At 40.7% G+C, this 25798-nt stretch overlaps 1 protein-coding gene and 2 pseudogenes across 1 annotated transcript in view; all 3 read right to left on the reverse strand.

The window, feature by feature from the left end:
• GABRG3 (gamma-aminobutyric acid type A receptor subunit gamma3) overlaps positions 1-25798 on the reverse strand; it is an 832639-nt gene that overhangs the window by 653373 nt on the left and 153468 nt on the right. Inside the window, exon 3 of the mRNA XM_063953303.1 lies at positions 3995-4062. Within this exon, the coding sequence (XP_063809373.1) occupies positions 3995-4062 (68 nt within the window). The remainder of the gene's footprint in view (positions 1-3994; positions 4063-25798) is intronic.
• Positions 12730-12848, reverse strand: LOC135051726 (5S ribosomal RNA; annotated as a pseudogene).
• On the reverse strand, positions 15096-15214 carry LOC135051727 (5S ribosomal RNA; annotated as a pseudogene).

A 25798-nucleotide genomic window follows, 5' to 3' on the forward strand; every position in this document is an offset into this window, starting at 1 on the left:
AATATTTTTCTTTTAAAATGATATATAATTCTTACATCGATCTTAACATTCATGGGATAAGGTCTTAATGGAACTTTCTGTCTACCCCAGCTGGGGAGGAGCTCCTATGACAGCCTGTCCAACCCACAATGTTTATCTACCAACGCGTTTCGTCTATACAGACTTCCTCAGGGGTGTTTTTATATGTAAGAATGAAGTCCTAATTGTAGAAATAAAAATGGGACAAAACCCATATATCTTAATCACAGTATTGAAATCCTATAATTGATAAAAACCAGTATAGGATATTTCCAAAATTCTTGTAGCTAACGTACAGGACAGTTCAGACTTTGTATAAACAGCCTTTATTTTTTGATAGCTGCAATACTGAAGCTTGTGTCCTCAATGCTGTCCTCACTCTGAATGACTATATATGTATAGAAGCAGAGAAACCGGCGCTTAGGTGCAATTTGTGGTACTAAGCTTGGATGAAGTCCAGACACTGACGAACGAAACGTGTTGGTACGCTTTGGAGATATCTCCTATATGGACAGATAAGCTCTATATACTTTTTAATTCTTGTACGTGTGTTATTCAGCCATTCCTATGTAATTTTATTAAATTTATGTTTTTTAAAAGTATTCACTGCTCAGGCTGATAAGTGATTATACGTGGGAATATGCTAGTTCCCTAAAAATGCCATTTGAATTCAAACAGTGTTATATGAAATGTTTATGAATGGTACACACTATGTTTTGCTGTTTCTTTATTTTCATGTACTTAACTCCAAATGATGGTTGACAGATCATTGTCTACTTAGACCAGATAAGTGATCCGGTTCAATTTGTCATCTCATATACCTGGTTTCACCTTTATATATAATTTCTGACACATTTGGGTGCTTGTATTCTCTATTTCCTATATATATATATATATATATATATATATATATATATATAGGAAAATAAACTTAGTAACTCATTACTACTTTAATTCTTAATTAAAATGTTGCTTGGTAAAATATCAACTGATGATTAAGTCCCTCAGAGATAAAATACAGTAAGGTTAGCATGGCTTGTCTCTTATTGTATTGTTCTGTAGACTTTTACTGCATACAAAATATTCTTAGTCAATAGGTTCAATGCTTAATGAAGATGTTGAAACTGGCAAGTTCAAGTCTGAAATACTAAGCAGATACTTATCTTGCTGAGAATTAATGTCGCTGCTACAGAAGATAATTATTGTTTTGTTAAAGACCCAGACAAACACAACAACACTCTCATCTGCCATAAGTACAGTACATCAAAACAAAATCACCTAAATTATGAATAAAAGTTTTTTACTAAATAAGAAATGGTGTACCTTGGCTTAAATTGGATCTCACACTACAGTAACTGTGATACAGTGGATCAGCACTATAGTAGAGTATTATACCCAGTTTGTTTATTACATAGTCACATATTTTCAATTATTACAAAACAGGTTTTCTACTTTAATGTAAATCATCTATAGATTGCTTAAGCTGCACAGAACCAGAGATAGGGTCTATTGATGGCACATTTCATTTTACCATTATTGAGCACCATTATTTCCCATGAGATTTGGCAATACCAGCTATCTCGGGCAATCTTTGCAGACGTGAGAAATAGGATGTAAATAAAACAAAGCTCCTTAAAAATATCACTAGGCGTCCTCTGTTCTGCTGCCTTTGTAGGGGTAGGGGTAGGCTATTGTTGGTCCCATCTGTAGCGATGTAGGGCAGAGTTTAGTTTAATTGTCCTTTTTTTCTCATATCTTGGGTGTTCCTGCCATACCAGGTTTGGTTTTGGCAAAGACATCAGTAAAATTCCCCCTGATAATTTGTTTGGGGGAAGGGTGGTCTTTCCATTTCTGATAGAGGTAATACAATGTGGGCCAGAGTTGCAGAACTACAGCACCAGTACAATGCTGAGGCCTCACTTAAATCCCTGGATAGCCACTAGCATAGTGATGGGGAACCTAGCACCTTTCTTCTAGGACAAGGGTGGCCCCATGCATTCAGTTGGTGGCCATTTGATTATTCTGTCCATAGCACATCCAGGGAGACAGGGATATAGGTTTAGGACTGGTACACAAGGAAATGTGTGAAATTTGTTTTATAAGGTGGATCCCCACCTTACCATGATGTTTATTTGTTAAAACTCCAAGCTCACACCACACTCCATTATTATATACATCAGGATAGCTGCTCTCTGATAAGGTACATTACAATCAGCAATCGACAGCAAGTATCAACAGTAGTGGTTGCAAAAGGTGGTCATCTAACACAAATAAATCTAGAATACGTCAAGTAAGCATATACCTACTGCAGTGCCGTAACTAGACAGTTTAGCGCTGTGTGCAAGAAACAGCATCGGCACCCCCTCCCCCTCCACATTTAAAATGGGGCCAGTGCTCGCTATCGGAGCATGACAAAAATATATAGGGGCATTGCTTCATGGGGATGGGGCGTAGTCACAAAATAATACCAGACCTTGGCGGTGAGATCCTCCTGTCCAGTGTACTGACTGTGCAGTGCAGCGTAAAGTCATGGCGCTGCTTGACATCTGCCTGCTACACATGTAACACCCCATTGTGTTAATGAGTCCTACCAATATAATTTATTTATTATTATCACTAGTATAAGCTAGGTTGATAATTTAAAATTCATATACAGTATATACAGTGTCCGTGTCAATGTTATCACTGTTTACTGATGTATTTAATGTAAAAAAAAGTTAGAATATTAAAAATCATGCGATATACTGTATAAGCATCTTTCACAGACGGACTTAATTTAAGCACATATTTACCCTCACAGAGGGGAATTGGTTTAGTCCGCTCAGCTAACGGATCCCTTTATGTCCTTGAAAAAGGAGGGTGTCATAAGGGAAGGGGAAAGGAACTGGGAGAGCACTGGGAAAGCGGGAAGATTGACTGGGGGGTACCGTGGGTATAAAGGAAGACTTGTGGGACCGTTAAGTGAACTCTCTGAGGGGACAACAAGGAGCGTTAAGGCTGCGCTGTCAGAGAGGTGTGGTTGGGCTTCCATCTGGATTAACAAACCCCGTCACAGTGAAGAAAGTAATTACCGCTGTCTGGAGTAGCCCTGTTAGTCTCCAGAGACCTCCAGAGAGTGTGCTGTGCGGTCTCAACATCACTGCAGAATCCCGGTGACAGCCGGAGGAGGCTGCATCGGCGGTGATGACGGGGAAAGGAGGAAGAATCTCCTCTTCTCAACAGTACTATGAGTCCCCACTCAAGACAGCCCCAGGGGGAGCGAACTGACTCGGAGTGACAGTAGCAGGTGGAGATTGTGGTGAAGCCCGGCAAGTGAGTGACGGAGCAGGCTGGTATGTGAGGCAGACCAAGACATTCAAATTAAGGTTACAGGCGGGCTAATCTGTCAGCTTCAGGAGCGGTGGGTGGTGGGAGGTCGGCCGTGTGGGTGCTGCTGCCAGATGGTGTGCCCACACTGCATATGCGCTGTGGGCAAGGCACCGCTGGCACATACCTAGTTACGGCCCTGACCTACTGTAGAAGTACCTAAAGGACAACATATTATTAGTTATGATACCTTTTAACTGTATTTCTTTCTACACCCATTCAATTACATTTTAATTAACCACTTTTAATTTTCATTACTAATTCTATGCAATATGGATGCTGTCACCCACCCTAATCATGCTTAAGCTATGGACAACTTGTCAGCAACAGGCATACAGATATTAAGACTAACCGTGTTACAGTACTGTAAAATTTAATACAAGTATCAACATAAGAATCAGCTGACCATACAGTACATTTAATTCAGATTTTTATTTACCAGCAATGAACATTATTGCGACAGCAATGAACATTTTGGAAATCAGAAACACCACAATGCAGAAAATATTAAAAGTCTACAGTTCTGTTTCAGTTACAATCTGTAAAATAAGATTGCATACTGTACTTCAAAACATTATTGATTATGTAATCTGAGAAAATATTATCTTACCATATTTATTGAAGAGACTGGTCCAATGCTGTTAACGTAAATGTCCACATCGATAATGGTGGGCTTAACTATGGAAAGCAAAACAAAATTAGATGCAAGGCATTCCCATGACAGTAAAAAGTGTAATTAAATACACATGGCAAGAGAAAATAATCTATTTAGACTGTTGAATATTCATACAAATCATAATAATAACCATTTCACAATTAGTCAATAGTTATAGGCAAACAACTGTTTTTTTAATTGATTACTATCTCTAGTACATATTTCTTATAACATTTTGAAGGTTTCCTACATTAGACTGCAAATCATTCAAAATTAAAGTACATGTTAATGACATAGCATTCTGAGATATCATATCATCTACACAATTACTTCTATTTGATGAATATATTTACTACAGAAATTATTACTTTATTAGGAGTTTAACTTCTTTGAATTAGTTTTGTAGCATCCATTTACTATTGCCATTTTCTGTGTAAATCTGCCATCTACACTTAATTTGCTCATATTTATTACTGAAAGCCTGAGGTGAGTTTTTTTACACAGTGCAGTTCAAATAAACTTTTGATCTTTGTACCCTCCTCCAAATAGAAAGTCCCACTCTTTTCAATTGAGGTTGGAAACAGTCACCAAAGGAGGAAGCCCCAGAAGGATTCATTTGGCAATCAATCATACCGTGGATTTATTGAAATCATCACTTTATATAACTCAATGAAAACAAATGTATTTATTTCCGTATGTTGAAAAATGCCATTGAAAAGTTGACACTTTATTTCTCAGTGTTTGATCGCATGCTCTCAGTATTAGGGAGGCCAATCCTGGGATCGTCAGAATCCCGGGATTTGGGCCAAAAAATGGCCGGGATTCAATCCTGGGATTGGAAGCTCCAATCCCGGGGATTGCGGGATTTACCTGCCCATTGTTTTTTTTCATGCCAGGCATCGTTGAGCATCCTCAGGACGCTCAGACACGGTCTGGATCCCTCCTCAAGCTCCCCCACGCCCCTTTAGTGTATACTGTGCAGGGTGACATGATGTCAGAGGTCACGCTGCACAGTGTGAAGCCAGCGCTTGCCCCGCCCGGTCCACACCTCGCCGCCCGCACCATGCCACCCATGAGCTCTGCCACCCACAATGGTGAATCTGAAGCCAGCCACCCACACCACCTGGACCACACATCACCGCCCGCAAGCCCAGTTCCCACCCACGATGTTGAGTATTTGGTGGGCTGGGCAGGGGTGGGTGCATCTTAAACCCAATCCCAGGTATCCCGGGAATGAAATTTTTTCAATTCCGATACCTAGGATTGAAAAAAAGGCCTGGGATTGGCATCCCTACTCAGTATGTTATTTACTTACTTTTGTCATTGTTGTTTTATTTTTGTGCTGTCTACTGCATAGGAATAAATGTGTTGACAGCTGGTTAGTGAGAGGAGATGTCTTAAATGTTTGAAAATATTGGTGCTTCATTACTATAATAATATGTTTCTCAATTTAGTAAAAAGACACAGTATATGCCAGAGTCATACCAAATTAAAAACACATGTAAATTATGTCCTAAAATACAAATCACACCAAAGAGTTCAGAAAACAGACCATAAAACAGCCAAGGGATCCATACCAGTGACGTGAGTGGGGTGAGGCAGGTGAGGCAGAGCCTTTCCTGTTATACTTACCTTTGTGCCAGAGTTTTGACTGTATAAAGTATATGAAAAATACAAAGAATATGTTAGAAATATCTTCATTGCATTATTCTAATCATTTTTATAGCCAAAACTCTGGAGTAAAAAGTCTATGGCATGTGTGGCAGTGCCATACCTGCCAACCTTTTCTGCACATCTCTGATCAAAACTCCAAATTTCCAGGTGTTTATACCTCTGCTCCTGTGTATAATGCCCACATGCATCATTTGTCTCATATATTGCACGTAAATCTGGCTCTGGTGCTAGACAGTGCTTCCTGAGCCATTTAGCTCACCGCACGTCCCTGATCCATACACCCTCCAACTGACCAGAAGCTGTAGGCAGGCTCTTCTGTGACCCTCTAGTGCCACCAGAGTGTAGTGAGAATTTGGTTCTCTGAATTTTTAGACTTCATCTTGTCAATACTAACTCACTAACAGCAGCAGTTGTAGCTCTATTCACTGGGGCAATTGTTCTGTTGTGATACAATGTGATACATATTTTGGGAGTGATTCAGACCTGATCACTGGGCTGCTAACTTTGCTGTTCTGCATTCAGATAATCGCTGACTCCAGAGGGAGTGTAAATTCGCCATGCAAGTGTGCGATCCCATGTGTACACCGAGCTGCAAAAATCCAGTGTGTGCAGTCTCTGCACAGCCCAGGACTTACTCCTACAGTGCAATCAAAACAGGCTGATCGTGGCCGGAGCTGATGTCAGACACCCTCCCTGAAAACGCTTGGGCACACCTTCGTTTTTACGGACACTCACAATAAACACTCAGTTATCACCCACAAACGGCCTCCTCCTATCAATCAAATTGCAAAATCACGTGCGATTGGATTTTTCACACCATACCGTCGCTGACCGGTGATGCCCTTTGTTGTTGTGCTTGTGCACATTGCGGTGCATACGCAGTTAGTATCTGATCGCCTGCTGTGCGGAAACTAATAGCAACAATCAGATCTGAATTACCCCTTTAATTGTCATCACATAAATGATAAAATATAGTTATGCCACTAAAAGTTTTAAGATGAAAATTTTAAATAATGTCAATAGAATAATCTATGATATGTAGCTACTGCTGCTGTAATTTGCAAAAACTGTTGCAAAATTGCTGTATTTGGCAATTTCGTTCATTCTTTTGTCCTCTTTTCTTTATTTAGTTTGCTGGAAACACTGAAATTGAATGTCACATATTTTATTTACACAACATGTGGCTCTATTTAAAAGATTATCGCCATAATATTGCTAGTATGTGCTTTTTTTGATTCTAAAGGAATTTGTGCCAAAAACTTATAAAAGGAATATTATCCTTGGAGTCCTTAAGAAGCTCAGTGCTAGCCATTTATTCTTGAATGGACATTGCATTTTAGTATAAATAGTTATATGCACTGCCTACTGTGTACACAAGCAGTATAATCCTGTAATTTTAAACCACTGTGTCATATCTCTTCACAGCCTGTGCTTTTAAAGCACTTAAACTAACAAAACCTAATTTTCTATTTTTTTAACCTAATTTCCCTACATTTTAGTTATTTATACTACAGTACTTGTATCAGAAACAAAAAGCAGTTTTGATAGAAATGTTTATGAATATCTATATTGTAAACAAAGTTACCAATTGCTATATTAACTTCAAAATCAACGACTACTGTACATTCTGAGTAGTATGACATTTTATTTTATTTGTTACTGATTTTTATAGAAAAAAAGCATAAATCTGAATTACTTACTGCAGTTATGTTGTAAATGATTAAAGCGTGAAGTTGCCTATGATAACAACAGTTAGGATTCATAGTCTCCCTTGCATATAAAGATAACGCACTTCATGCAAAAACTAGATTATTTTCTGACCAGTCAAACGAAACCTATACACAACACATAAAAAGGTGTATGACAAGGAAATCTTAAAACTGAGTTATGGATGGATAACAGTGGAAAGTTGTATCTGAAGAGCAATAAAATTGTCAGAATGAACAGACTACTAATGAGAGAATGATTAACCATGCTGACAAATAGTAATTACAGCATATTTTTGTTTCAGAATGAAATAGACAAATAAGTTTGCTGACTCGTGCTTCCTTAACCAGGTAGAATTTGTATGAATGTCATGCTATACAATGCATTGGCAAATGCCCAGAAACCCCCCTCCTCTTGGCGAGTTGCTTAAAGACAAGAATGACAACAGCAATGGTATATAGTAACATTACTAGAGCTGCCGCCACATCATGCAATGTAAGGGACAGAGCAGAGCTGCTGCACATGCCCAGTGGTAGCAGCTTCTTCTACCAAATTTGCTGTGTGTGTGGATCTGAGTCCCCAGTCAGTGCACTGGACCAGAGAGTAGCTACCAGAAAGAAGAGACCGAAGCCTTACCATGTGGTGAGAGAATGTGTGCTTAAAAATGCAGTGCTGGTTCTATTATGTTTGTGTATTTATTGTTTAATCTTTTCCTGACCACTTATCTTATTTATATTATTTAAATATGTTTGATAACAGCCTATACCCTAGACCACAGGTTCTCAAACTCGGTCCTCAGGACCCCACACGGTGCATGTTTTGCAGGTCTCCTCACAGAATCACAAGTGACATAATAAGCTCCACCTGTGAACCTTTTAAAATGTGTCAGTGAGTAATTAATACACCTGTGCACCTGCTGGGTTACCTGCAAAACATGCACTGTGTGGGGTCCTGAGGACCGAGTTTGAGAACCACTGCCCTAGACCAGTAATGGGGATCCTTTGGCACTCCTGTTGTTGTTGAACTATACATTCCAGCATGCCCTGCTGCAGTTTTAGCATGGGTAAATCACAAAACTGAAGCAGGACATGCTGGGGTATGTAGTTCAACAACAGCTGGAGTGCCAAAGGTTCCCCATCACTGCCCTAGACCATCTATAGTGTTAAATATTAATACCGTATTCCATACAGTATCCAGTGTATAAAAAGACCAATGTTTACGTTATGTCCAGGGTCATTACTAGGTTCTTCTGCCACTCCCCCAGACTCCTGCACTTGTTCCAATGTTCTGCAGAGCTGGATATTGTGGATTGCATTTGGAAACCCCCCCCCCCCCCCCTCTCTAGAAATCCTGTGTTTGCCACTGCAATGGAATCATTTCTTGCAAGCACATTAAAATACTTAGCTACCCCAATATATGTCAAATATACATCAGTAAACTGTGTACATTTAGGATACTTATTTCATAGATTAAAATATCTGTCCTAAATTTCATAGAAAATCAATGAGTATTCTGTCAAGTATGAAAAGATCTATAAACTTTCCGCCCTTGTAATAATCTAAAAATCCTGTATTTCTGTTTTTGTTCATATTATATACAGTAAATCACAGTAGATTAATATATTTACCATCAATGTGATCTGACCCAACGATAAGGTTGGAACATTACAAATCACACCACTACTAGTTTAGTAATATTTTACAGAACATTTATGTACCACTTATTGAAAATTTAGTTTTGGATGTTTTAGACAATTGAATACCATAAGAAGTGTATTACAAAACATATCAGTTTGCATTTGTGTAGCAGAAATGTATAGTCTAATTGATTTAAGCAGGGTCTACAATAAACGTTTGTTCATTTTTGGAAGATAACCTATATAGGGCTTATTAACAATATTGTGAAGATATAAAAAAAACAACTTCGAATACACAAACCCAAGATTGATAAGCTAGACACCGATGGGGGTTTAAAGTACACCATTTTTTTTTTATAGTTTTCTAATGCACTACAGGAAATTAATAGAGGACTGAGAGGTACACTGAAGATATAGGGGCCTGTTTATCACAATCAGTAATTTTATGAAGTTGTGATAAGAAGATCTATATACGTATATACTGTATATAAATACGAACGTCCTCCATCACTGACTGACTGACTGACTAACTAACTCATAACTAATTCTCTTGCTTCCCGATATGTTAGGAAGCTGAAATTTAACACAGGTATTCTTCATATGGGAAATGTTAAAACCTCCCCTAAGGGGATGAAAACAGTGTTCATATAATGATGTCATTACCAATGCGGGGCTTGCGTTACATGAACGATAATGCCCAAACAATTAGATCAAAATTTGGATTGCACATCCAGTGTGTAGAATTTAATAAACTACAAAAATGGTCCTGTCACTTTTTGCCATATCTCTTACTCACTCACTCACTCACTCACTCACTCACTCACTGACTCATCACTAATTCTCTTAAGTCCCGATATGTTAGGAAGCTGAAATTTAACATTAGGTATTCTTCAGGTGGGAAATAGGAAAACTATGTAATTTGAATTTTAATAAACCTCCCCTAAGGGGATGAAAAGGTAGTTGATATAATGACGTCATTACCGATGTGTGGCTTGCGTTGGGTGAAAGCAGGGCCGTTTCTTGGGGCAGGCGAGCAGTGCAACCGCACTGGGCGCCCGCCGCGGCACTAACTGTGACGCCCTGCTTCCCCCTCCTATTTCTCCCCTAGTAACCCGCTCGGGGGGCGGAGTTTCATGGAATGACGCGGTTGCGTTGTTACGTCACGACGCAACCCCGTCACTCTGCGAAACCCCCCCCCGAGCGGAGTACAGAGGGGGATCCAAGTTAGGAAGAGGGAAAGGCCGGCGCGAGGAGCGACTGGTGAGGCGGGCCGAAGAGCGGTAATCGCCTCTGTAAGTATTCTCTCTCTCTCTCTCAATGTGTAAAATGGGGACAGCTGCCGTAATGTGTGAAATGGGGACTCTTGCCTGACGTATTGTGGGGATTTAATGTATCAAGGGCATTGCGGTGTGTGGCATAATATGGTGCAGGGGGCATTACTGTGTGGGGCTTAATATGGTAGAATTTTTTTAATCCTGTGGTGGTCGTGATCTGTTGGAGCAGGGTCAAAAACTGGATTGTGAGGTAGTCTTTTCAGACGAGGCCACACCAATTTAGATGAGACAAGACCACGCCCCCTCGCAAGTTTTTTTTTATGTGGGGGGGGCACATTTTTTTATGTCATGGGGGGGCGCATTTTTAAATCTCGCACTGGGAGCCAAATTGGCTAGAAACAGCCCTGGGTGAAAGATAACGTTCAAACAGACAATCAGATCAAAATTTGGATTGTGGGTAGAATTTCATAAAATACAAAAATGGTCCTGCCACTTTTTACCATTTCTGCTACGGGTGCAACTCGGGTAATGACAAGAACCACAGATTAATATTTACTTACATTAAGATGACTCAAATCTCTATAGATTTACCAAATTTTAACACTTATTTAAATTTACAACCGTGAAAATCAGAAACTCCAGTGCGAAGAACTGGTAGAACAGCTAGTTTTGATTAAATATGCAAAGTAAAAATTTATATTTTGCTTGAATTTAGCAATCTTCTGTTTTATATACTGTAAGAGCCCAACTTGGTACAGAGTTGAATACTAATTAATAGCTGCAGCTCTTACTTGTTTCCATGTATGGATTCATTGAGCTTAATAAGCAGACACGGCCATCAGGCTGTTCACGCTTCAGTAAGGGCTGATGAAAAATGCTGTAAAATAGCCCATAGGATACTATGGGCTAACGCCATCTCAAAATGGCATTAGCTACTGTGGCCAAGTTCTGTAATGCTTTACATTCCAGTGCTTGGTGAGATTAACAATTTAGCAGCCCTCCTAGAAACTTATGGCAGATACTTATGCAATCAGAAATGGAGGAACTGCAGCACATATCTATGATATCTGCTGCGTTACCTACTTCATACATCCTAGAGATGTCTAAAGATTGCAAGGATTTCCCACAAAATGTCATAAATGTGTCCCTTAATATATTACATGAGCTGATTGAATTAAGATTTGTACTGTGAAACAAGGTCAGTAGAAACCAGGGCCATCACTAGAGGGGTACAAGCAATGACATTACACAGAGTTAGGGGAGAGGCACTGCCCCATAGTGTTTCTTCTCGTTAGCAGGCTTCCTAGAACAGCAACCTACAGCCTGTATAGCTGCTGCAGTGCCTCACCCTCTGGAAGCCTCAGGTATGCATTCTGCACTCTGTACAGCCGCTCAGAGCATCCTAAAGATGCTCCAGGCAGTGACACTTCCCACTGTGCTAATGGCACTCCCCCTCTATGGGATGTCATGATTTCATGCAATAATGGGACATGGCTGGCACAGGGTAGATACTTTAGGGTCTAGTAAATTTGGAGACATTTGTTGTTTATTTTTTGCTTTTACTTTTTGCTTTGTTTTACGTTAATCTTTTCACAAATGGTAGACTGTAGTGAGCCTTGGAGGTGAAAGTCATTGCAAATTCATTGCTACTTCTGGATTTTAAAGCCTACCATCCATCATGTAGCATAGGTTGATAAATATGACTTTATATGCATGCTGAATAAAGCAAGGATTCTATAAAGCAAGGGTTCTTAATTATAGTTCTTAAGTACCACAATCAGGTTATGTGTTATGGATTCCTTTAAACATGTATAGGTGAGTTAATCTACTTTGCTTTGTCAGTAATTATTACTAAGAAATTGGTAAATCTGCACAGAATACGGTATTAGTAATGTTTATATTAATTTAGTAATTAGTTAAACCAACATTATGCTTACTACACAAACAAATAAATTCAGCAATGGGTTGGTGGTGCTCCCGGAAAATAGTTCAGTAAACTATATGGAAAATGTGGTCTTAAGAAAGAGCAAAAGACAAAAGCAGCTATATGCCTTTTCCAGGGCACACTTAGACAAAATATAAGAAAGTGATGAATTATGAAAATATGAGTATATTAATACTTAACTTTTATTGAGATATACTTGATAAAAGGGAGAAAGCGAATATAGATAATTGCTACAAATTTTGGGCGATAAAAGTTAGAAAGGCGAAAATATGTTTACTCCCTTAGTGATCCAAAAATAACTCCAATTTTGGATTGAAAAAATCTCTGTGGGAGTAAACCTGCTCCATTGGGTTCAGCTATCCCATGTCAGAATATCAGAATTAAATATTAGTGAAAATTCAATGTCTGGGACTGCACAGATAACTGGAAAGACTCAAATGATGTGAGAGTAAAATACCTACGGTACCTAGTATTCCCTGGTGGTCTCCCAACCGGGTACTGACCAGGCCCTGCAGTGTATGGCTTCCAAGATCAGACGAGATTGGGCATACTCAGTGCGGTTTGACCGTAGGTGAGTAAATCTCCAGCATGTGCAATCAATTCCAGTGTGCGGTTATTCCAGGCAGATTTTATGGATATGATAGTCTGACAGGGAGTAAACCCCTGAATGAAATATAAATGATTCTGTGCAATGAAAAACCACACCGTATTCTAATGGGTGTTTGTTGCCCCCATATGAAACTCTTATTTATATCACATTTGTGCAAAGAGCAAAAAATATATTCTCTTAAAGCATATACTGAATGTTCCTGTGACTGGATATTAAACAATCATATTTTTCTAATGATTGTGATACTGAATAAGAAAAAGAAAAAAAGACCAATCATATAAATATGATAATTCAACAGGGATTGATCCCCTGAGCTGGATATGTATAATAAGCAAAAAAACCAGCAATGTTATACAAATGCTGAATGTTCCTATGGCCAGATATCACATAATATTAATACTAGGCATTCAGATTGCATAGGGGGAGGCCGTTTTTCCAAATAAGCAAATAGTGTTTGTTGCACTGAGAATCATAATATAAAGAAAAATGAAAAAAATTGGAAAGAAAGGGGAGAACAGACACCCTTGAGCTGGGCACCTCTGGTATTCACAGCTAATACAGTTAATAGATCTACATAAAGGATAAATGCTACCTCCCACTGTGCCCCTGAATTGTTTGGACACAGTGGAGGAATAGTTAGGCTGTGCCTGTATAGGAGTCCCCCCTGGTGGAAGTTGAAAAGAGAGTGCCTCACTGTATGCGGCTCAAACCTTAATGCCTGCATGCATTGGTGGGCAGTGTGAGGCCTGAAGTGTCCCGCAGTTGTAGGTAGAAGTTTCCAGCCAGGGAGAGGGTGTGCTGAACTTGGAGCTGTGGGGCCGATGTCCGCGGTCCAAGCGACCGGAAGTTCGGACACCGGGACCGGAAGTGACGTACGTTTCGCTCTGGGAGCTTGATCACCTGATCAATGATGTCTAAAGATTGCAAGGATTTCCCACAAAATGTCATAAATGTGTCCCTTAATATATTACATGAGCTGAATGAATTAAGATTTGTACTGTGAAACAAGGTCAGTAGAAACCAGGGCCATCACTAGAGGGGTACAAGCAATGACATTACACAGAGTTAGGGGAGAGGCACTGCCCCATAGTGTTTCTTCTCGTTAGCAGGGTTCCTAGAACAGCAACCTACAGCCTGTATAGCTGCTGCAGTGCCGCACCCTCTGGAAGCCTCAGGTATGCATTCTGCAGTCTGTACAGCCGCTCAGAGCATCCTAAAGATGCTCCAGGCAGTGACACTTCCCACTGTGCTGATGGCCCTCCCCCTCTATGGGATGTCATGATTTCATGCAATAATGGGACATGGCTGGCACAGGGTAGATACTTTAGGGTCTAGTAAATTTGGAGACATTTGTTGTTTATTTTTTGCTTTTACTTTTTGCTTTGCTTTACGTTAACCTTTTCACAAATGGTAGACTGTAGTGAGCCTTGGAGGTGAAAGTCATTGCAAATTAATTGCTACTTCTGGATTTTAAAGCCTACCATCCATCATGTAGCATAGGTTGATAAATATGACTTTATATGCATGCTGAATAAAGCAAGGATTCTATAAAGCAAGGGTTCTTAATTATAGTTCTTAAGTACCACAATCAGGTTATGTGTTATGGATTCCTTTAAACATGTATAGGTGAGTTAATCTACTTTGCTTTGTCAGTAATTATTACTAAGAAATTGGTAAATCTGCACAGAATACGGTATTAGTAATGTTTATATTAATTTAGTAATTAGTTAAACCAACATTATGCTTACTACACAAACAAATAAATTCAGCAATGGGTTGGTGGTGCTCCCGGAAAATAGTTCAGTAAACTATATGGAAAATGTGGTCTTAAGAAAGAGCAAAAGACAAAAGCAGCTATATGCCTTTTCCAGGGCACACTTAGACAAAATATAAGAAAGTGATGAATTATGAAAATATGAGTATATTAATACTTAACTTTTATTGAGATATACTTGATAAAAGGGAGAAAGCGAATATAGATAATTGCTACAAATTTTGGGCGATAAAAGTTAGAAAGGCGAAAATATGTTTACTCCCTTAGTGATCCAAAAATAACTCCAATTTTGGATTGAAAAAATCTCTGTGGGAGTAAACCTGCTCCATTGGGTTCAGCTATCCCATGTCAGAATATCAGAATTAAATATTAGTGAAAATTCAATGTCTGGGACTGCACAGAGAACTGGAAAGACTCAAATGATGTGAGAGTAAAATACCTACGGTACCTAGTATTCCCTGGTGGTCTCCCAACCGGGTACTGACCAGGCCCTGCAGTGTATGGCTTCCAAGATCAGACGAGATTGGGCATACTCAGTGCGGTTTGACCGTAGGTGAGTAAATCTCCAGCATGTGCAATCAATTCCAGTGTGCGGTTATTCCAGGCAGATTTTATGGATATGATAGTCTGACAGGGAGTAAACCCCTGAATGAAATATAAATGATTCTGTGCAATGAAAAACCACACCGTATTCTAATGGGTGTTTGTTGCCCCCATATGAAACTCTTATTTATATCACATTTGTGCAAAGAGCAAAACATATATTCTCTTAAAGCATATACTGAATGTTCCTGTGACTGGATATTAAACAATCATATTTTTCTAATGATTGTGATACTGAATAAGAAAAAGAAAAAAAGACCAATCATATAAATATGATAATTCAACAGGGATTGATCCCCTGAGCTGGATATGTATAATAAGCAAAAAAACCAGCAATGTTATACAAATGCTGAATGTTCCTATGGCCAGATATCACATAATATTAATACTAGGCATTCAGATTGCATAGGGGGAGGCCGTTTTTCCAAATAAGCAAATAGTGTTTGTTGCACTGAGAATCATAATATAAAGAAAAATGAAAAAAAATTGGAAAGAAAGGGGAGAACAGACACCCTTGAGCTGGGCACCTCTGGTATTCACAGCTAATACAGTTAATAGATCTACATAAAGGATAAATGCTACCTCCCACTGTGCCCCTGAATTGTTTGGACACAGTGGAGGAATAGTTAGGCTGTGCCTGTATAGGAGTCCCCCCTGGTGGAAGTTGAAAAGAGAGTGCCTCACTGTATGTGGCTCAAACCTTAATGCCTGCATGCATTGGTGGGCAGTGTGAGGCCTGAAGTGTCCCGCAGTTGTAGGTAGAAGTTTCCAGCCAGGGAGAGGGTGTGCTGAACTTGGAGCTGTGGGGCCGATGTCCGCGGTCCAAGCGACCGGAAGTTCGGACACCGGGACCGGAAGTGACGTACGTTTCGCTCTAGGAGCTTGATCACCTGATCAATGATGTCTAAAGATTGCAAGGATTTCCCACAAAATGTCATAAATGTGTCCCTTAATATATTACATGAGCTGAATGAATTAAGATTTGTACTGTGAAACAAGGTCAGTAGAAACCAGGGCCATCACTAGAGGGGTACAAGCAATGACATTACACAGAGTTAGGGGAGAGGCACTGCCCCATAGTGTTTCTTCTCGTTAGCAGGGTTCCTAGAACAGCAACCTACATCCTGTATAGCTGCTGCAGTGCCGCACCCTCTGGAAGCCTCAGGTATGCATTCTGCAGTCTGTACAGCCGCTCAGAGCATCCTAAAGATGCTCCAGGCAGTGACACTTCCCACTGTGATAATGGCCCTCCCCCTCTATGGGATGTCATGATTTCATGCAATAATGGGACATGGCTGGCACAGGGTAGATACTTTAGGGTCTAGTAAATTTGGAGACATTTGTTGTTTATTTTTTGCTTTTACTTTTTGCTTTGCTTTACGTTAACCTTTTCACAAATGGTAGATTGTAGTGAGCCTTGGAGGTGAAAGTCATTGCAAATTCATTGCTACTTCTGGATTTTAAAGCCTACCATCCATCATGTAGCATAGGTTGATAAATATGACTTTATATGCATGCTGAATAAAGCAAGGATTCTATAAAGCAAGGGTTCTTAATTATAGTTCTTAAGTACCACAATCAGGTTATGTGTTATGGATTCCTTTAAACATGTATAGGTGAGTTAATCTACTTTGCTGTGTCATTATTACACCTGCTTCCACAGATGGAAATCCTCAAAATAAGATTATTAGAAAACATGAGGGTTTAGGTTGATGCTATGAAGCATCAATAAACTCCTGTATTTCAATAATTTTGTAATGGGTCATAGGTTATCTGTACAGCCAGATATGCTTTAGCAATCACACAGCTGTGCTGTGATCACAGGTGTGGCTGGTAAGTATGGTTAGTAGGGTATAAATAGGGCCCTTCTTGATTAGCAATATTTGCACTGCACGCAGGAACTTTATACTTGTAGGCATTATGGCACTTTAACTGGTTATTCCCCTGAAGAAGGTTTGATACTGAAAATGGCTGTTTGGGATGCCACCCATGCTATGTATCTGCTGCACTGCGATGAGTATATGTTAAACTTTGTCTTATGTACTTTGTTTGCACTATGGAGTAAAATATGCTATTGAGCTAAGAGCAGTGTGCTGGCTCTGTTCATACCCCAACGTCGCTGCTGAGGGATGGATATGTGTTCTTATACATATATATATATATATATATATATATACATGTAAAATAAAAAAATAATATTTGGCCGGCACTCCACATAATCATTGGGGATACCTGGGTGCCCTCCCACAATCCAGAGGGACATTATTTAGGCAAAGTAAACAGACGGCACTCCTCATTTGTTTTCAATAAAGCAAAGCCGTTACAACAGCATACTGTATGTGGTCAACATTTCAGATGCATTTACGTTTACACTGCTCCCAATGTTGTTATTATGTTGGTGATGGTTCACTTGGTAACAGGCCATGCCCCCACCGCTGCCCATACCCGGAAGTGCTGGGGGAAGTCATGGCCCTGTTTGGTTTGCACTGGTGCTATATAAGGTAAGAAAATGTAATTGTCTGTTGTATCCTGACGAAAGATGCTTAATAAATGCATCTGAAACGTTGACCACATATGCTGTTATAATGGCTTCATATATATATATATATGTGTTGTGGCAGTCCAGTCTGGATGCCACCCTGGTTGTTTGCAGGACAGGGCACAACAGTTTGGGTGCCCCGGGCTAAGGCGACCTGGGTTTAGGTCTGGACCAAGAGGAAGCCCAGGGAGGTGTTGGGACACAGCAGGTTGTCTCTTGTTGTGTCAAAGATCATCTGGCAGTTGAAAATTATAGTATTGTATTGCTGTTGATACACAGAAATACCCTGCAATTTCATACATGAGATCCCATCCATGCAGGTCCTGTCCAGGTATTGGAGCAAGCGCTCCCAGCAATCAGGCACACCTGTGCCACACATTTATAAAGCTCGTTAGGGCAAGAGCTCAGGGCTCCTGATGCCAACAAGTGGCTAGGCGATAGAGGGCGGGCCAGTGGGTTAGAGACAGGAAGCATGAGATTGTGTTCATGCTGTTTGTGAACTGGTGCCTAATTAAGTTACTGTACCCATTGAACTTGCTGTGTAAAAATCTGTTTACTATGCTGTGGAAGAAAATGGACTGCATTTCATACAACTGTGTCAGCGTCTTGTCTGGTGGAAGGTAGCTTGTTACAGTATACTGTAGAGATGTGCACCGGACATTTTTCGGGTTTTGTGTTTTGGTGTTGGATTCGGTTCCGCGGTCGTGTTTTGGATTTGGAAACATTTTGGCAAAACCTCCCTTAAGATTTTTTGTCGGATTCGGGTGCGTTTTGGATTCGGGTGTTTAAAAAAAAAAAAACCTCAAAAAAAGCTTAAATCATAGAATTTGGGGGTAATTTTGATCCTATAGTCTTATTAACCTCAATAACCATAATTTCCACTCATTTCCAGTCTATTCTGAACACCTCACAATATTGTTTTTAGTGCTAAAATTTGCACCAAGGTCGCTGGATGACTAAGCTAAGCGACCCAAGTGGGCGGCACAAACACCTGGCCCATCTAGGAGTGGCACTGCAGTGTCAGACAGGATGGCACTTAAAAAAATAGTCCCCAAACAGCACATGATGCAAAGAAAAAAAGAGGTGCACCAAGGTCGCTGGATGGCGGTCGATGGATGGCTAAGCTAAGCATCACAAACACCTCAATATCACAGGAATTATTCATTCTAATCAATGGTATTATTTATTGGTCCAAATCACTGGAAGACAATGACAAAATCACTAGAATTAAAAGCCAGTATCACAGGAATTATTCGTTCCAATCAATGGTATTATTGGTCCAAATCACTGGAAGAAAATGACAAAATCACTGGAATTAAAAGCCATTATCACAGGAATTATTCGTTCTAATCAATGGTATTATTGGTCCAAATCACTGGAAGAAAATGACAAAATCACTAGAATTAAAAGCCATTATCACAGGAATTATTCGTTCTAATCAATGGTCTTATTTATTGGTCCAAATCACTGGAAGACAATGACAAAATCACTAGAATTAAAAGCCAGTATCACAGGAATTATTCGTTCTAATCAATGGTATTATTGGTACAAATCACTGGAAGAAAATGACAAAATAACTGGAATTAAAAGCCATTATCACAGGAATTATTTGTTCTAATCAATGGTATTATTGGTCCAAATCACTGGAAGAAAATGACAAAATCACTGGAATTAAATGGCAGTAATGTCGGGAATTATATCAAATGGCAGTACCACTGGACATATACGGAAGTGTCAGACATGATGGCACTTTAAAAAAAACTTTTTTTTTATACGACAGGGACAAACCCACTGTCCTAACAATTGGCAGGGCTGATTAAACAAACAGCCAGGGGGAAACTCCTGTATCCAGTTTCTAACCCTGGGTAATAATTTTTATTACCCGGGATATAATAATAATCACTAAGGCTCCCCTGTAGGGATGTAGATGAGATCCCCCCCCCGCAGTGGACCCCCACATGGGAGTCCTTCCGCATCATGCTGAGGACGCTAAAGGAGTAGAATCCAACCTCTGAACCCGTGCACCTGTAGAGGGTGCAGACTTTCTGCTCTTTCTACGGCCTAGCCTCGTGCAGAAGTAGGCCCTCCCAAATTTTCTCGATCTGGCAGCCCAAGGGGACTGCATCGGAGAAGCAGAGTTACGTCTTCTGACAGGTGGTGCTGCGGAAGGATTTGTATTCAGAGTGTCCCCAAGCGGTGTCTCACCTGCGAAGGGGAGGTACCTCTTGGATTTGGCGTCATTCCATTGGCAGATCCAGAGACCCCTGCGAGCCGCTACTGCCATGGAGGATGCTCTAGAATTCATCAGCCCAATGTCCCTCATGGCTTTCACCATGAATTTAGCCGAATCCTTTATGTGACCTAGAATCAAGACAACATCATCCCTATGGATTGTATCAAGGTCTTCTATTAAATTGTCTGACCATTTTAACATAGCCCTAGCTACCCAAATGCATGCAATAGTGGGCCAAAGGGCGGCTCCAGTAGGCGTGTAAACAGTGGCGGAAGTACCGGAGTCAATGGAGTCAGCTGCCGCCGGGCTCCAGCAGCGTAGGGGGCACTTCCTCCATTGTCTCTGGTGCACTTCCATCAGAGTCCAGACACTTGCAGCCAAATTAGTTGAGAAAGGGGAGGTGGGGTTTGTCGACAGTGTGTCCGCCCCCAGACACCCTGGCTGCCCGACTCCCGCACACTGACATCATCAGAGAAGGCCCACCACCCTGACTGCCTGGCTCCCGCATGCTAACTCCATCACTAAAGGGGAAGTGGTGCTTTCCGGCAGTGTGCCCGCCCCCGTGGCTGCACGGCTCCCGCAAGCTGACAGCAGCAGGGAAGGGTAGGCGGGGCTTTCTGGGAGTGTGTCCGTCCCCATGGCTCCTGCACGCTGAAGGGAAAGTGGTGCTTTGGTTCCGGTAGTGTACCGACACCCCTGACTCCCTCGCTCCCTCGCTCCCCGGCTCCCGCACGCTGACATCGGCAGAGAAAGGGAGACTGAGTAACTGGTGAGTAGAGGGACTGAAGGTGGGGAGAGTGCTGAGACGGGGCAATGGCTTTGTGTGTGTTATGTTTGTTTATATGTTGCTGTGTGTATATGTGATTGTGTGTGTGTGAGTTAATATGTGGCTATGTGTGTAAATATGTGTGTGTATACGTGGCTGAGTGGGTATATGTGGTTATGTGTGCATACTGTGGGGGGAATTCAATTGTCATCACGGGTCCCCACACCCACACCTGTTGGCAACTATCCAAATGGCTAAGCCTGACTGATATGGGCGTGCTCGGCGTGATAACAGGGGACAATTGAATATCGTCCAGCGATCTCCTGTCACTTTAGAATTGAATTCCCCCTGTATGTGTGAATATATGTGTGTTTAACAGCTGTAGGTTTTATACCTCAATAATCAGTACACAATCACAAAACAATGTCCGTAGCTCCTCCGTATGTCACAATAGGCCCTTTATCACTGTCTGCCCCAGGCCCATGTGACACTGCGGCAATCCGACCCTGGATGCTGGGGTGGTGAAAGTGGGGGGGGGGGCACCTTCGCCTATCTCGCCTCCGGGCATCTAGTGCAGACTTACGCCCCTGCGTGTAAATGGATTTTAGAGTTGTCTCTATCTTGCGGTCAGTCGGCTCCGTTAACGAGGCCGAGCCTGGTAAAGGTAATGTAATTACCCCTGATGGCCTGGACACCGAAATGTCCATTATGGGAGGAATCTCCCATTTCCTTCTATCCTCCACAGGAAAGGGATATGTCTTAAGTACTTTATTGGGGATGTGAAAAACCTCTTCTGGGTTTAACCAGGATCTTTCAAATAGGGTATTCAACTCTTCCGAAACCGGGAATGTCACTAATGATTTTGCAGTTAGCATACAAGAATTTTCCTCTATTTGTATAGGTATTTCTAACACATCCCTAATGGCATTGATAAATTGCTGAATTTTATATTCCAATCTATCATAGTGCCCCCCTCTAACTTCTGTGTCAATCCCTGTGTCGGCATTGATGTCCGCGTTGGCCTGCAAGACCTGTGTATCAGGAGCTGAGGGGGTCCTAGATGAAATGGACTGATCCATATATAGAGCATTCTTCGTAGCTTTTTTCCAGCAACTTAATAGAGTATGCCCTAATGAACTCTGAGGAATCTTATTTCCTAGGCTATCCAGCCATTCTGTCTCCATCCTAATGGGATGAAACCACTCAAGGCAATCCTGAGTACCTGGTACAGACTCCTCTGAGGAAGACACCTCCACAACCTCGAAAACATTTTGTTCTGACATGACACTGACCAGTGATACTGAGCACTGTTCAGGATACTAGAAGTGACATGGAGCAGCAAGATACAGCAATGGGCTACTGTACTGTACTACCATTTACTGGTCACCACAATGCAGCAATGATAATAATGAGCACAGATATTGAGCACTGTTCAGGATAATAGAACTGACATGGAGCAGCAAAATACAGCAATGGACTACTGTACTGTACTACCATATACTTGTCACCACAATGCAGCAATGATAATAATGAGCACAGATATGGAGCACTGTTCAGGATAATAGAACTGACACTGGGCAGCAAGAACAGCACTATACTACTTTACTGTACTACTATATACTGTTTAGTGGTCACCACAATGCAGCAATGATAATAATGAGCACAGATACTGAGCACTGTTCAGGATAATAGAACTGACACTGGGCAGCGAGAACAGCACTGGAATACTGTACTGTACTACTATATACTGGTCAGTGGTCACCACAATGCAGAAATGATAATAATGAGCACATATTTTGAGCACTGTTCAGGATAATAGAACTTACAGAGCAGCAAAATACAGCAATGGACTACTGAACTGTACTACCATATACTGGTCACCACAATGCAGCATCGATAATAATGAGCACTGTTCAGGATAATAGAACTGACACTGGGCAGCGACAACAGCACTGGACTACTGTACTGTACTACTATATACTGGTCAGTGGTCACCACAATGCAGCAATGATAATAATGAGCACAGATACTGAGCACTGTTCAGGATAATAGAACTGACACTGGGCAGCGAGAACAGCACTGGACTACTGCACTGTACTACTATATACTGGTCAGTGGTCACCACAATGCAGCAATGATAATAATGAGCACAGATACTGAGCACTGTTCAGGATAATAGAACTGACACTGGGCAGCGAGAACAGCACTGGACTACTGTACTGTACTACTATATACTGGTCAGTGGTCACCAAAATGCAGCAATGATAATAATGAGCACAGACACTGAGCACTGTTCAGGATAATAGCACTGACACTGGGCAGCAAGAACAGCACTGGACTACTGTACTGTACTACTATATACTGGTCAGTGGTCACCACAATGAAGAAATGATAATAATGAGCACAGATACTGAGCTCTGTTCAGGATAATAGAACTGGCACTGGGCAGCGAGAACAGCACTGGACTACTGTACTGTACTACCATATACTGGTCACCACAATGCAGCAATTATAATAATGAGCACAGATAGTGAGCACTGTTCAGGATAATAGAACTGACACAGAGCAACAAAATACAGCAATGCACTACTGTACTGTACTACCATATACTTGTCACCACAGTGCAGCAATGATAATAATGAGCACAGATATTGAGCACTGTTCAGGATAATAGAACTGACACTGGGCAGCGAAAACAGCTCTGGACTACTGTACTGTACTACTATATACTGGTCAGTGGTCACCACAATGCAGCAATGATAATAATGAGCACAGATACTGAGCACTGTTCAGGATAATAGAACTGACACTGGGCAGCGAGAACAGCACTGGACTACTGTACTGTACTACTATATACTGGTCAGTGGTCACCACAATGCAGCAATGATAATAATGAGCACAGATACTGAGCACTGTGCAGGATAATAGAACTGACACTGGGCAGCGAGAACAGCACTGGGCTACTGTACTGTACTACTATATACTGGTCAGTGGTCACCACAATGCAGCAATGATAATAATGATCACAGATACTGAGCACTGTTCAGGATAATAGAACTGACACGGAGCAGCAAAATACAGCAATGGACTACTGTACTGTACTACTATATACTGGTCACCACAATGCAGCACTGATATTGAGCACAGATATTGAGCTGATATTTAGCTGATATTGGGCTATTCAGGCAAAGAACATAGCCACGTCCTCTCGCTATCTCTACAATGCATGAGTGAAAATGGCGGCGACGCGCGGCTCTTTATATGGAATCCAAATCTCGCGAGAATCCGACAGCGGGATGATGACATTTTCCCCCGTTCGGGTTTTGCGTGTAAGGCGGGAAGAACCGAGGCTGCCTCAGACCCGTGTAAACCACGTGAAGTTCGGGGGGGTTCGGATCTCAACGAACCAAACCCGCTCATTTCTAGTATACTATATATATATATATATATATATATATATATATATTTATTTGGGATACATTTGTTAAAAGAATAATGTGCTCTTAAATACTGTATTACCAAAAGTAAGATAAAGTCATCATAGAAAGAACTACTTATCTGACCTAAACTAGTTTTGAATTAACAGTCTAGCACAGAATAATGTTAAATAACAAGTATAAATCAATAGAATTGTATGCTGGTTTGTTTCAAAAATACAGTATGTACAATTGATTTATTTTAGTTGATATGGTTTCAGATTTACACCTTGGAATTGAAATCCTGACCGTTGTAAAACAACACAATGGATAATTTATTGGATATTACATGTACAGTATGTTCCAATTACTTCTGTAAAGGTCTGTGTTAAGAAATAATTGCTGTAAACAGATAGAGATTTCCAAATTAATGAAACCAAAATAATGAAGTCATAAAGAAAAAACAAGAAGAATTCTGATGTGTATGGTATAATTGCTGTATATTGGTCAATAGATAAACAGAGAAATAACAAACACAATTGTGAGCTGTCATACAAATTGATAAATCTGAATAGTTTGTCTTACTATTTCATTTATTATCCTTTCTTTATTCATATTATTTATTCTTTATACAGAATCTTTAACACACACACACACACACACACACACACACACACACACACACACACACACACATATTTTAACCTACCAGTATATTTTTGGAATGGCGGAAGGTGAATTCATAACCCATTTAACATGAGGAGAGCACATATAGGGGTGTAAAGCAGCAATGATAACCATTGTGTGAACCTAATGTAAAAGAAACATATACAGCACATAGTATAATAATATCACCTCCACTTGCATTTTATTTAGTATTTTTCTGTATTAAAAGAAAGCCCCGCAAATAGACATTTTAGCACTGTGTGCAAGAAACACAATTGCCCCCAAAAGCACACCATATACAAAACATGGCCAGTGCATGCCTAGGTGCGTGCCAAAAATATAGGGGCGTGGCCACAAAATAATACAAATTCATACTGTGCTATACAGAAGTCTCCATTATTCAAATTACACTGCACAGTAGCGCCACTTACATACATTACACCAGGTAGAGCCACTTTTACACATTATGCCAGGTAGATCCCCATTTTACACATTACTACAGGTAGAGACCCTATCACACATTATGCCAGATAGAGTCCCCTTTTACACAGTATGGCAAGCAGAGTCTCCTTTTACACAGTACGGCAGGTAGAGTCCCCTTTTACACAGTACGGCAGGTAGAGTCCCCTTTTACACAGTACGCCAGGTAGAGTCCCCTATTACACAGTACGGCAGGTAGAGTCCCCTTTTACACATTACGCCAGGCAGAGTCCCCTTTTACACATTAGGCAGGGTCCCCCTTTTTACACATTACAGCAGCAGAGTTCACCTTTTACACATTATCGCAGGCAGAGTCCCCTTTTTACACATTATGGCACAGAGTCCCATTTTTACACATTATGGCACAGAGTCCCATGTTTACACATTACGGCAGCAGAGTACCCTTTTACACAATACGGCAGCAGAGTCCTCCTAT

Source organism: Pseudophryne corroboree, chromosome 2 (genome assembly GCF_028390025.1).
Source record: "Pseudophryne corroboree isolate aPseCor3 chromosome 2, aPseCor3.hap2, whole genome shotgun sequence".
Lineage (NCBI taxonomy): Eukaryota > Metazoa > Chordata > Amphibia > Anura > Myobatrachidae > Pseudophryne > Pseudophryne corroboree.